The 13490-nt window shown below is 37.0% G+C and overlaps 1 protein-coding gene across 2 annotated transcripts in view; it reads left to right on the forward strand.

The window, feature by feature from the left end:
- SPOPL (speckle type BTB/POZ protein like) overlaps positions 1 to 13490 on the forward strand; it is a 33160-nt gene that overhangs the window by 13131 nt on the left and 6539 nt on the right. For both annotated transcript variants that reach the window (XR_010783938.1, XM_066553605.1), the window contains exons 2-8: positions 1661 to 1795; positions 1974 to 2095; positions 2361 to 2512; positions 6071 to 6198; positions 10290 to 10467; positions 10562 to 10617; positions 12186 to 12308. Coding sequence is in view for 1 of the 2 variants with exons in the window: in XM_066553605.1 (XP_066409702.1) it covers positions 1718 to 1795; positions 1974 to 2095; positions 2361 to 2512; positions 6071 to 6198; positions 10290 to 10467; positions 10562 to 10617; positions 12186 to 12308 (837 nt within the window). In the remaining variant the exon portion in view is untranslated. The remainder of the gene's footprint in view (positions 1 to 1660; positions 1796 to 1973; positions 2096 to 2360; positions 2513 to 6070; positions 6199 to 10289; positions 10468 to 10561; positions 10618 to 12185; positions 12309 to 13490) is intronic.

Raw genomic sequence — 13490 nt, forward strand, 5'->3', positions numbered from 1 at the left:
TTTCCTACTTAAAAAAAACATGAAGCAAACAAATTCAGTTATCTTAAATTTAGGGATGATGTTGGTTTTTCATTTATAGAAAGTACTAATGAAGTACTGAATGTTGCCACAAATATTAGTTTTATTTGTGGAGAACTCATTTGTTTAAGACAGCTGAATTGTGTTTATGATTAGTTTTCAATGTCTCAGGGATCCATATCTTACAGGAGACCTATTCAGTATTTTGTTTTCACCCTGTCATAGCAGATCTGTTGGTAGAGATTCATTAAGGCATATTATTATAAAGCATCTGCTTCCTCATCTGGTAAAAACTGAGAATTAGCTTTCTTTTCAAGCTCTTCTGTGATTCAGAGCAATCACCTGTCAGCAGGCTTTGATGTGGAAGGGCTGCTTCATACCATGAGTGAGAAGCAGTACCAGAAAGGCAGAGGGGAAAACACCCCGTGAGGATCACAGCATTTCACAGAGCAGAATTCTTCCTGTAGGAATAATGAACTTGTTACATCATGACTGAATTGTACATGCTCTTGCAGTGGCTTTTACCAGTGTTTGCATAAAACCTTGTTTCTAAGTGTTGCTCTATCCCTGGAGAGTTCCATCATGATTAGTGATGTGCAATCACATCTTTTGAGGAAGACAATTAATGCTGTTCTATCACAGCTAAAAAGAGCTGTACAGTGAAGCAGTCAAATGTTGCAGAAAGATGGTTGCTTCTAAGTGATAGCAGGATATGTTTAAAGAAACTTTCTGTACTAAGAGAAAATGTTTTGTGGCAGAAATAATTGATTTTTTTCTGGTTTGATCAGGGTTCATTTCACTTTTTTAGCAATTTAATGAAGTGGCTTAAGTGAGAGGCTGTGCCTGTGACAGGAATCTGCACACAGCTGACAGCAAACCCTCCCTTAAAGGAGAACCAGCCAGGAACCCAGAGCTGCCCCATCATTGCCCACCTTCTTTCAATGGCCAGGCCCAATTGCTGCTGTGTAGCCAGGTGTGAGGATCTGGGCAAGTGCCTCAGTTCCTGGTGGGCAGGAGGAGCTGCAGTGCTCTGTTAGGTGGTGGTAATTCATAACAAAATCACTTTAATTTTTGCTGGGAGTTGAGTGAAACTTTTTTTTTTCTGGCTTTGTGTTATTATCGTTCTTCAGCTGTGTCTGTTGGTGTTAAAGATATGTGAAAGAAAATACTGCTTGAAGTGCAGGTCTGATTTCTTACCCTCCATTCAGAAATCTCAGGGTTGTGTGAACCTATTCTACTCCCAGGTGGCTGAGTGTTCTTGTGAGTTATGTCTGGGTGAAAACCTAAGGCATTGTACTAATGACTGAGTGCTCTGGGTACTCTGCAAGTCAAAGGAGGAGAGCCTGAAGAAAGTTATAACATTCTGGAGTGGCCAAAGTGGTAAATTGCAAAGAGGGTGTTGAAATATTGTCATTAGTGGTGGTGTGTAATGCAGAGGTGCTTATTTTTATAAATTATTGTGTGAGGGCTCAGCCTGCAGGTTTTGAGCACCAGTGATTGTTAATGTGTGACACCCAGCAGAGCCATTGTCCGCTTTTCAGGTTTAATTTTCAGATGCATCATTTAGTAAACACAGTAATACGAGTTTTTGTATTTCCCATGCCTAAAAAGGGTGAACAAATGTATGAATTCCTTTTTTTAGGAGAACTGCTGAAGCTTGGATTGCTCTCTTGATACTATAAACCTGCAATAAGTGGCAATGTCAAGGGTCCCCACCCCACCTCCTCCTGGGGAGATGTCCAGTGGACCTGTGGCTGAAAGCTGGTGTTACACCCAGGTAATCTACATAAATTCCAATGGCTTCATTTTCTATTGTTGTCATAATAATTGTTAAAAAAACAAAACTAAAGTTATTGACATATTGAATAAATATAGCTGACAATCTAAGTAGTTCTCACAGTTAATGCTTGATATGTAAATTAAATTTTCTTAACGTTTTCTGATCTTTTGTTCAGGTTAAAGTAGTAAAATTTTCATACATGTGGACCATTAATAACTTCAGCTTTTGCCGTGAAGAAATGGGTGAAGTTTTAAAGAGTTCTACATTTTCATCAGGGCCAAATGACAAAATGAAGTGGTAAGGCCTTTATTTGAGCAAGTGCTCTGAGTTTTGTTTTGGGGTTATTTTGCTCACAAAAATTGTAAAGTTAAATTAAAAATCAATATTAAAACTTGGACACTTCTTGGAGGGTTACTGGAGGTATGGATTTGGTCTAAATTTAAATTGCAGCAATCACAAAGGAAACATTTATTTCAGTAGTATTTATGATTGTGTCTTCTAAAAGTATTTCTGAATTTATTCTGGGTACCATTAAAAATTACAATTTCTCCATTTTTTTCAGGTGCCTGAGAGTGAATCCAAAGGGATTAGATGATGAAAGCAAAGACTACTTGTCATTGTATTTGCTTTTAGTCAGTTGTCCAAAAAGTGAAGTCAGAGCAAAATTCAAATTTTCCTTGCTGAATGCTAAAAGAGAAGAAACAAAAGCAATGGGTAAGGGAATATTAATGTGGTTTTGTAAGAACATCAGCAATATTATTTTTTTCAGCTGAGAGCAGAATTTAATATTGAGATAAACTTTTAAAATACCTTTTTTAATTTCCTTTTAGAAACATAATTATAAAATCCTGTTCATGTTTCACACGTTTCTGATCACTGAGCTATGTTAATTCTATCCTGAGCAGTATAAATTACTGCACATTGCCAACTGCTGTCACTCCAGGTCCTTGTCACTTAGTTTTGCCAGCAGATTATTCTTGTTTCCTGTTAGCAGAGGTGTATTTGCTTGTTTGTAGCTACATTGGAAGTGTTTGATTTCCATTGTTAAATAGGATAAGCAGAGATGGCTGGATTTTTTTTAGGCATCCTTTACAATATTTTACTCTATTTCAGCTGATTTACACTGTAATCAGTTTAAAAACATCTGCCGTGTACCAAAGGAATTAGAAGACTTTGAAATAACTGGTGATTTGATTTAATTGTTTTGTTGATATGAAAAATGTATGGAAGGCTCTTAGTTTCAAACTTGTGAGCACAACCTTCATTGGAAATGCTGTTTGGGAAAGCTGGGATTCTTGTGGAAATGAATAATTTAATGCTGATCTGCGCTGAATTTATTCTGCTACAAGCCCTGTATATGAAGAATATCTATTTTTCTTCCCTTCTTCTACTCCAGGACTTAAGAGATATTTCAGGTCCTGTTTTGTTGCAAATTCTGCATTTCTTGCAAAAAATCTGTAGTTCTGCAGTGTTTATACCCAAAGGTCATGCTATTTCTCCTCAAGTAACTAGGCCCACTTGTAATCTTCAAACTAAATCCACAGAACTGAGTTCAAATGAAAAACTTAGATTATTGGACTCTTTGGAAGGAAGGTAAATACCTGTGTTTCACATGCATGTTTCACTCTACTAATCCTTTTACACTGATGGTGGTGGTTTCTTCAGTCCCTGCAAAGTTCCTCTTCTGGAGCTTTTGTGAGCACAGCTACACTTGTGTACATTTGGAGGATGTATACATCTGGATTTGACACAGTCCTGGGGTGGATTGATATTTGTAATAAAATGTGAAACTGCATCAAAACCTATTTGGAGATCATCATAGAAGCACAGAATTGTTGAGTTTGCACAGGAGCTCTGGAGGCTTAGGGTCAGCCTGGGCAGTTTGCTTGGCACTTGTGGTGCTTTGAGATCTTCAGGGATGGAGACTCCACAGCTTATCTGGGCAGCCTGTTTCAATCTCTAGCCAGGTCCTGCTGGCCCTTTGTTTGCCTTAGGGGTTCATTGTGGGTTCTTGTTGATTTGTTGTCCCCCAGGACCCAATCTCCAGTGACCTGTTTGTTCCTGTCTGTAGCCAACACCCAAATCCTGACCCATCATCTCTCTGCTGGTTCATCATCCACTGCAGTGCTAAAAATCCTGAGAGTGGGTGTGTCTGCAGCTTCTGCAATAGTAGCTATGCTGGGTTTGGCACCACAGGAGCTATAAATATCATTTCACTTTGGGAAATTACCAACAGAAGTCTTATTTCTTGGACTCTCCAGCCATTTGCCATCTGCTTCTGTGGGTGCTGTGTATTTACTGAGACAGGAAAATGATGCCCCACTTCCAGTGTCCCTTGTAAATTGATAATTCATGCATAGGCTGCTGCTTTAAGGGATGAAGCTGTGTATGAAACAGAATGTTAGTGAAACAAAATGTTTGAAGCAAAATGTTAGTGAACTAGCATTTTGACTTTATTAGAAGAAAAATACATTTGCACTTTTGTGCTGCTCTATTTTGGTTCTTAATTTTGGGGGTTAACACTGTTGCTGCTAAGATTAAAATCTAAGTCTGCAGAGTAAAGAATTGGGCTGAATTTAGAGAAGAAATTTGTGAATGCTTTTGGAATGTGAATTTCTGACCTTTTTTTTTTTCTTTTAATTCAAGGTAATGAGGTTAAAAGTTGGTAAAAGTGTGAAAACACTAATCCAGATGCCGAAAAAACTGGATAATATTTTTTAAAACGTGTTTTTCCTCCTTGGTATACAGATTTCAAATATCAGCAGTGTTGTGTGTTTGTGCTGTTGCCCACACTGCACTTGAGGGAGTGCATTTCCCTCTGCTGCTGTGGTCTGCATGGGCAAAGGCTTGTTGATAACAGGAGTGTGATGAGGTGACAGGGACAGAGACCTCACTCCTTCTGCAGTGGCAGCTCCTGGGTGGCTCCTCAGTGTATTCTGAAAATACAGTGATAAAAAATCTCTACAGGATATTTTGCTTGATATAATCCTAGTGAAGAGCTGTTCTGAATAGAATTTTTCCAGCTCTTGGGGGTGAGGGCAGTGTGTGACACGTGTGTGTTTTCTGTGGTGCACGCTCCAGCGTGTTCCAGTGGTGCTGCCAGGGTCAATAGTGTAGGGAAGTCTGGCTTTGCTGATGGCTTTATTTTGGAGGCTGTAGAAGGAAGGATATTTTAACAGATTCTGTCATGAAGAACACTTTGCTTTTATTATAAACTTCTGACTTAAACTTCTAAAGTGCTCTCTTTAGCTGAAGCATCTCTGTGTACAGCAAATGAAGTGGTGATGTGTTTCTTGCCCAGCTTTTTTGGAATGAAATAAAAATTTTCTTTTAAAAGTTTAAAGAAAGAACTCTTCATAAGACCCCTCCCCACTTCCCCCTCTGCCCTTATTTCAGTATTCTTGCTGTCTTCATTTTGAACAATCCTTCTAAATTTAATTCAGAATGTGCTTTATTCTACTTAGATTCTCAAAGCCATTCCCAAATAACCTCTTTCCCATATTTTACTCTAAGTGTAGGGTGCTCTTTCCTGTGGTTTGATTTGGGCAACAAGTGGCCACTTTTCAGTCAACCAGCCATGTAAAATGTGTGATCTTACTGGATTTACATGTGTTTGCACTGACATGACTGTGGGAATTCTTTTTTGTCTGTGGGCTTTAGAAAAAAAAAGTTGTGTAGTCACAGCAAATCTGATGGATTATTAAAAAAAAATTCTTATAAATAGGGCCAAAAGATAAATATAATTAATATCTTTTATGACCAAAATATAGTTTAGTAGTTGAAAGCTTTCATTTCTGTTTTGCTATTTTAATGCTTTTACTGTATTTCAAAATCATTTTAACCTGTGAAACAAGATTTTCCATTTCAGGAAGAAGTCAAACCAGATTGTTATGACAACTGCAGAGCGTTGTCAGGATGGGTTTGTGGTGACAAATTCATTGTAATGGTGCTTCCCTCTGAACAATTCCTGTTTTGACACATTGGTATTCTCAAACACTCACTGAAAAACTCCTTGTGCTGGATGGTGCCTGAGAGATCTCATGAGAGTATATGGTTCAAATTACAAATTGTGCTCCACTAAGTTCTATCAAGTGTTTTATAAAATAACACTATTACAATATTAAAAAGGCTTTAGTCAGTTCTGTTGCCACGTGATCCAAATGTGTGAAACTGATGAATTTTTTTATTAACACTTAGTCTCGATGTGGAATTGGATGCTGTTTGTTAATATTTTCCTTTAACTTGCTGTATTTGTACACAATTTTTTATCAGAAAGCCAAAGAGCATATCGATTTGTGCAAGGCAAGGACTGGGGATTTAAGAAATTTATCCGAAGAGATTTTTTACTAGATGAAGCTAATGGTCTTCTACCAGATGACAAGCTTACATTATTTTGTGAGGTGGGTATTAATTTTTAGGTAATAAAGTTTTAAACAAAATGTTTCCTGCTCTAATAAATAGAGATTTGTGTTGATTTAAACAGTAACATATTCTAAAATTGTCTTCTGAAAAATATAAACTTGGGAAATATATATTGCTTTGTTTGTATTGCATTTTATTTTATTTTTTGGTGCTTGTACACTGAGGTATAGAATATTGAATTGATCACTTGTAAACTGCTGGACTTCTCTACGAATTTGCCACAGTTACATCAGAATTGACTGTAGAATTATTTATGCCAGAGGTGGCCAGTGTGTGCTGTCTAGAGAAATGCTGTTTTACTGAGGTCACTTTTATTTAAAGAAGTTGTATTTGGAATTAGAGGATTGGTTTTCACTGGATGGAAATGTTCACATACTGGTTCACATTATAAAAGAAAAAACCCAATTGATTGTCAGAATCTATATTCCTTTAATATCCTAATTGTTTTCTTTAACCAATGATCAGGTCTTTCCAGTAAATTAAACACATCATTTTTTGACTAATTGTTACATTTTGTTTTCTGAGAGAATGCAAGTATTTTGTAGGAGGTGTGCTTGATACTGAAAATTAACATTGAGAGCTGTGCTATAAATTTAACTTCATGGTGTATTGTGGGTCCCTTCTTCTATAATATCATTTATATCCATAACCTAAATTTTCCTATTAAATTCCAGTAAAAAGCTTACTTGGTGTTAAAAATGGAAAGCAGAGAAAGTAGCAGTGTAAGTGGAGTGTATGTTGAATATACATTGGCTGGTTATCTGGGCTGCCATAAAGTGATTAGTGACTTAGGAGGATGATAGATGCTCTAACTGCTAATAAGTTTGCTTTGATCTGTGTATTTACAGGAAATGTGTAAAATTGTCTTGGCAAGATTACAATTTAATTATATGTCATTATGCTGGGTAGGAGGAATAATTGAAATGTGGCCCTTGAGACTAGGTATTGCAAATATAGTGCATCTTATTTTCACTTAGACAAGTTAAATTAGCTGCATGATAAATTTGTTATGAATACAATTATTTGGGTGATAAAAGCAGATATAACAAGTGTTTTATGGTTCTGTAAAGATACTTTTGAGTATTTTTTCTTCTTAAGTTGTCCTCTTAATGAACACTTTGATGTAAATGAAAAGCTCTTAAAAGTAGCATTTGGTTTTGGAATAGATCACTCTCTAATTTTAGATATTAGGCTTGTTTAAAAAATATAAGTGGAAGAAATACTGGATTTCCACAGAGAAATACTGTTATTTAAATTCTGATGCTAATCACTGAATTTAGCTGTGTTTCCCTATGAAAATATCTTGATGTTTTAATGTGAGTGGCTTTTGTGAAGTGTTGGACCCACCCTGATTATAAATGTCGAAGGAAGTAAAACATTTAGTTGTTCACAGTGAACATGTTAAAATAACTTCTGCCTTGTTTCAGGGTGAAGGGAAAACTTGAAAATCCAAATATTTTAGGAATTTCTTTCTTTGGATGTGTGATACCAGCTCTTCAGCTGTCCTTAGAAATGACAGGTGTTGTTTGAAGGACCTATTTCTATAGACAAGCCTGAAGTTTTTGTCCTTTTAGAACTTTACTTCTAAGCTCTGATTTCCCTGTTTGCCTTCCTACTTGTTTCCTGTTTGGAAAACTGGCTTACCACTTCTTAGCTATTACATTTGGCTTGATAAAACTTGTCAGATGTAGCAGACATTTAGTGAAGGTCTCTGATTACTGACTGTTGGTGGGCCCTTTTTCCTATTGGCTTGCAGGAAAATTATTTGGTTGTCTTTGGCAGCAAAGATATTCATTCTGTGTTGCTAAAGATTCTCAAGATCAGCTGGATATGCCCTTGGATGGGACCCGAGGGGCTGTTAAGTTTAATATTTTGTGAAGTCTGGTGCTGCCAGCAGCAATTTGGGATTAAGTACAGCCTCAGTTTTTTGGGCACACTGATCTCTCACTGAATTCTCCTTTTTCATATAATCTGAAAGTACTGAACCCTTGCAGATGTTCCATTTGCTAATGGAATAGAATGTTCTCTGCTTTCAGAGATCTCTTACTTGCCTTAGTAGTCCAAGGAATCATTTATATCACCCTTACCATTAGATTACCACAGATTGAAAATCCAGAAAATCATGGACATTATCCTTGTTAAGTGTCATCATCCAGAACTTGTTCAAATTGACAAGTTTTCAATTGTTATATGGGATTAACTTGATTAGATTTCAGCTTTATTTAAATAAATTATAAGCAATAAGAGGATGCACTTGATTTATGGCATGCCTGTTGGACTGAGATATGAAAGGTCAGACCCCTGTAATCCTTTGTATTTAGAATCTTTAAAGGACAATACACTCCAGGTCACTTGGGTGGGGGAGATTTGAATTAAAACTTTGCTGGGGTTATATCTTAAAAAGATGGCCTGTAGCAAATTGTTGTGTTGCCCAGCTCTCAGTATGTATTAGAAACCATTCCAAACCAGAAATTTGGAAGGTCAGAGATCAGGTTAAGTGCACATAAAGAGTGTGTAGATGACTTTCCCTAGGCATTGTCTGTAGCTAACAGGAGGATGCTGTGTGGACAACTGGGACCATGAACTTTTGAGTCAAGGCTCTGGAAAAGCAGAACTCTCCTCTGGCAACAGAAGATGAGCTTGGCTAAGCTAAAACTTCCTTTGTGTGTATGTATATCTCCTGAAATCACTGTGTGTGTGAAAACTGGGGAATAGCTCTATAGATTTTTTTCAATGTTATAAATGTACAGTCCAACTGTGAAAGGGAAATTTTGCTGTGCTTTGGGTTTCTCCTCTTTTTTTAAGGTGAAAGAATAACAAGGAATTTCTTGTATTCACAAGGGGGTATGAGATGATACAGGGAATTAGGCAGTGATTCAAATCCCCAAGCTGCTGTCATAATTGGATCATCCTCCTCCTCTTCTGGTCTGGAGTTTGGCTTGCAGTGCTCCAACTTTCTGTGAAGCTGAGCTGTGCTGTTTTTGCTTTATGCCAGATTTATTCCAGATGCCTTTGGAAATCACCCAAAGCCCTGATCCTAACAGTATCAGCATTTTCTCTTAAGATCTAATCCTAATTTTCTCTATTTGGGAGATAGAGTGATCGAGATCTTGTAGTATGGCTTGTAACAAAGGTTTTATTCTCAGGTCTGTGCTCTCAGACAAGAGAAGCAAAACCTGCTGAGCTCTTCTGTTTTCCCAACACACTGAGTAAAAGAACTTAGTGTGTGAAGATAACAGGACAGCAGCACTCCTTGCTGCTTTTTCAGTTCAATTCCTATATGAAAGACTTAAATATGGGGAATAATGGCAGAATATTCATTTAAAATGCACATATTTCAGTTTTCTTGACTAGTTCTGTACTGAAGTTACATCCTGTTAGAATGCATTTCATTATTGAAGTTACTTACACCTTGTATTTTGAATTTAATGTCTTTTAATCTTGTTTGGAAAACAATTACTTGTGGGTCCTGCCTCATCTGGACTAAGCAAAATGAAATAATGAAGGAGCTGTTACTTGCACTTACTTTGCATTATCACACTGCAGGTTATGTATAAACTTAACTGTCAGTACAACAAGGGGTATCTTATGGGAAAATTCTACAGATGGAAAAATTCTACAGATTGTTCTTCTGAAACTTTTCCGTGACCATGTGATCCTGATGAACTGTATATAATTTTATATTGTGTATATTTTACTGAGATGGGTAAAGTGTTGACCTGTTAATTTAACTCTGAAATAGCATTAACTTGTTTTTGTTCCCACTGGTTTTCCAAGAACTGTATCTGTCCTTATTTATGTTGGCATTTCTGTCAGGTGGCATGTGGTATTGTGCTCTCTCTTTTTGTTTTGGTTGGATAAGTACACAATATTAGAGTAAGCCCTGTTTGTTTTATGTTACTTAAAAGTAAACTGTAAAGCATTAATTTATGGTTCTGGCCTAATGCCAGAAGTTTCACTGTTTTATGCTTTGCTTTGGAATTGTTGGAATTCTAGCAATAGGTACTGTGATTTAATTATTGTTGGCATTCAGTTATGAAGGAGTTGTCTTGCTGTGATTTTCTGTTAGGTAAGCGTGGTCCAAGACTCAGTAAATATATCAGGACAGTCTAATACAAACACTTTGAAGGTACCTGAATGTCGACTAGCAGAAGATTTAGGGAATCTCTGGGAAACAACAAGATTTACAGATTGCAGTTTTTATGTAGGAGGACAAGAATTCAAAGCTCATAAATCTGTCCTTGCAGGTACTTTCTACTTTTGTATTGCTATTATTTTGTAATTTAAATTGCCATAAATTTAAAATTTAATTATATTTAATATTTACTTTTCTTGATACAGCGCGATCTCCAGTTTTTAATGCAATGTTTGAACATGAAATGGAGGAAAGCAAAAAGGTAAGCTTCACTGGAAATGTTACATGTAAATATTTGTACCTTGTGAAAGAGGAAAACATTGCAGAATACTTGAGGCAGAGCAGATTGAGGAGGATGAGGGTTCTTATGGTGCGTGAGGGACAGTTCTTGAATCTGTCCTGGTGAATTCTAAGGGAGTTTGTGTAGAAAGAATGGAGAGGTGCTGGAGGATTTGGATTTTTTCAGGTACTTATATCTGCCCTAGATAGTGTTTTTAAACATTAGCTACTGGTGTAATTGACCTGGTAATCTCTGCCCCCTTTTTGCCTCAGTTTGTATCTTCCTATCAGCTGATAGACTTACTAAGGTTTTGCTGTAGATATTGAAGTGTTTTTTATGGTAACCAAGAAACAAGAGGTGGATTATGACTGGAATTAAGCCCTCAGGCAGTGGAACACCTTTTCATTCACAGCTTCTGCAGGCACTTGACCTGTGTAAGTGTTTTGGATAGATGGTTAATCAGCAAAGCACTGCTTCTGCTTTTATGCACTTGATGTCTCCCGCAGCAAGGAGCTGTTTGTGTCTTTCTTGAAGAACTATCAAAAGTGGGTTGGTTATGGGCAGAATCCATGAAAAGGTGAGGAACTGATCACCTCACAAAAGGGTGATCATCATTTGGTGTTGAAAACCGCAAGATGCCACTTGTGTGCACAAACACATCAGGTGAACGTGGTGCTCTGGTACAGCTGAGGGTCCCTTTCCTTCCCAGCACCTCTCCAGTTTGGAAACTGTCACAGTCACAGGTGGAAGTGGAGTATTGGGAGCATTTTATTGGGAGGTTCCTGGTCTGAAAGAAACCCAAACATGTCACAGCTTGAGTAATGTGCCATGCCAGGCCTTTGCCTTCATCAGCAGTGGATCCCCTGTGCAGCCCTCCTCCTAAACACTGACAGGAAACCAGACCATGCACAACTCCTGTGCCTGGGATTTTTATACTCCTTTCAAAAGGCTGGGGTCTGCTTCTATATCTTTGACATCATTTCCCACTTCAGTAGTTGCTTGTAGGGGATACTGTTATAGGATTGGTCAAGCTTGCAGTGCCACTGTTGTATTATGGCAATCTTCAGCTGTGTGATGTCAGTTCAGTGTGTTTGCTTTTTGGATTCTCAGAACAAAACCTGGGCTGTGTTGACTCAGTTTAAGTTGAGCCAAGAATGGCTCCATTTGTTCTGTCTGCTGCTCTGACTTCTGATATTCCAAACACATTGTCTTTGTGTTGGAAGCTCAGAAGCATTTTTTAGTATTCCTGAAACTGTCTTGAGTTTTATGTGCAGTCTGTGTGATAGACTTCAGAGTTAGGCATTTCTGGGAAAAAAATTGCAATTATTTTTTTATTGCTGGAGCTTTTCCAGCTGATTTCTACCTAAGTTTAAGAGCTTTTTTTGATTGCTTTTGGCTTAACACCGTTGAATGTTACCTTAAATTTGTAAGGATTTTGTATGATGGATGGTGAATGAAAACTTGTAGCATGCATGCAGTTGATGTTTATTATTCACTTTGAAATTGTAACTAAATTCCAAACACTTTTATTGATTCTTCTTCTTTACCAGAATCGTGTAGAAATAAATGATGTAGACCCTGAAGTTTTTAAAGAAATGATGAGATTCATTTACACAGGAAAAGCACCAAACCTTGAAAAAATGGCTGACAATTTGTTGGCAGCTGCAGACAAAGTAAGTAATTGACTTCAAACTTCCAAAATCTATTGTTTGCTTGGGGAATGTTGCTTAAAAAAATTTATTTTCAGATTGTTCAATATATATTTTCCTTTTTTAAAACATGAGGAGCAGTTCTCATTAGAAACGGAGAAAGATAGGAAAGAATAGATTTTTTTAGCAGTATAAGGCTGATAATTCTTTTTTTAAAGAGAGGGGTTTTAGGTATTTATTTAGTATCAAATTTTTTTAGAAACTGGAGACCATTAATATGATTTGGAAAATTCGGTTTTGAATAAAATGTATACTAGATCTTTGTATTCTTCAAGAAGATTTATTCAAGTTCTTGAATTAACTGTGCTTTCCTAAAGTACTGCTGCTTTAGAACTTTCATCTTTTTGTCTTCCCTACAAACCCAATAATTCTAATCTTTCATCTCGTCTTTGTTGGGATCATGTCTACTCTTAAAATTGCTGCTCTTTGAAATACTTTTTCTACTGTGATTTTTGAGATGAAGGGATTTACAGCAGCTTAGCAATTAAGGGGTTTTTTGAATGCTGGCCTTGATTTAGGGCATAATTTATAAATGTAGAGACCATTACAAGGTTGATTATATGAGGTTGACTATTATAAGGTTGATATATATGATTGTCTGCAATACAAGAAAATAAAAATAAAACCTATTCAGACTGTGACATCCTTCAAAAAAGCAGCACAGTTTATTAATGCAAAATATAATATGGAAATGCATTTATTTTCCCTCAAATTTCTTGTAGGCCGTATCAATGGTATGATGGAAAATAGGAAATTCAGAGATGGGTTGGGGATTAAGTTAACTTTGTTTTAAACAATGTAGATGATAAAACTCCGTTGTATCATTTCTTGCCCCTCACTCAGAGATGTGAACCTGTTCAATGCTGATTTGGCTCATCGCTCCTCCTCCCTTACCAAGCAGAAGTGAAATGAAAACTTTTGAATGAGTTATTTTTGTTGTTTGATAAAAACTCTGTCAGCAAGGTCTTTAATGAGTTTGTGCCAAGCCTAATGCCTGTGTTCCACTTGAGAACTGTCCAGTGCAGCACATAGTGCTGTGCAGTACCCCTGGGGAAGCAGTTTGATGTTAAACTTGGGAAGCACCAAGCCTGGCTGGAAGTGTCTAAAGAACTGTAGAGATGAGGATAGAGGGAATGAGTCTGGGGA

This window comes from Molothrus aeneus, chromosome 7, assembly GCF_037042795.1.
Source record: "Molothrus aeneus isolate 106 chromosome 7, BPBGC_Maene_1.0, whole genome shotgun sequence".
Taxonomy (NCBI): Eukaryota; Metazoa; Chordata; class Aves; order Passeriformes; family Icteridae; genus Molothrus; species Molothrus aeneus.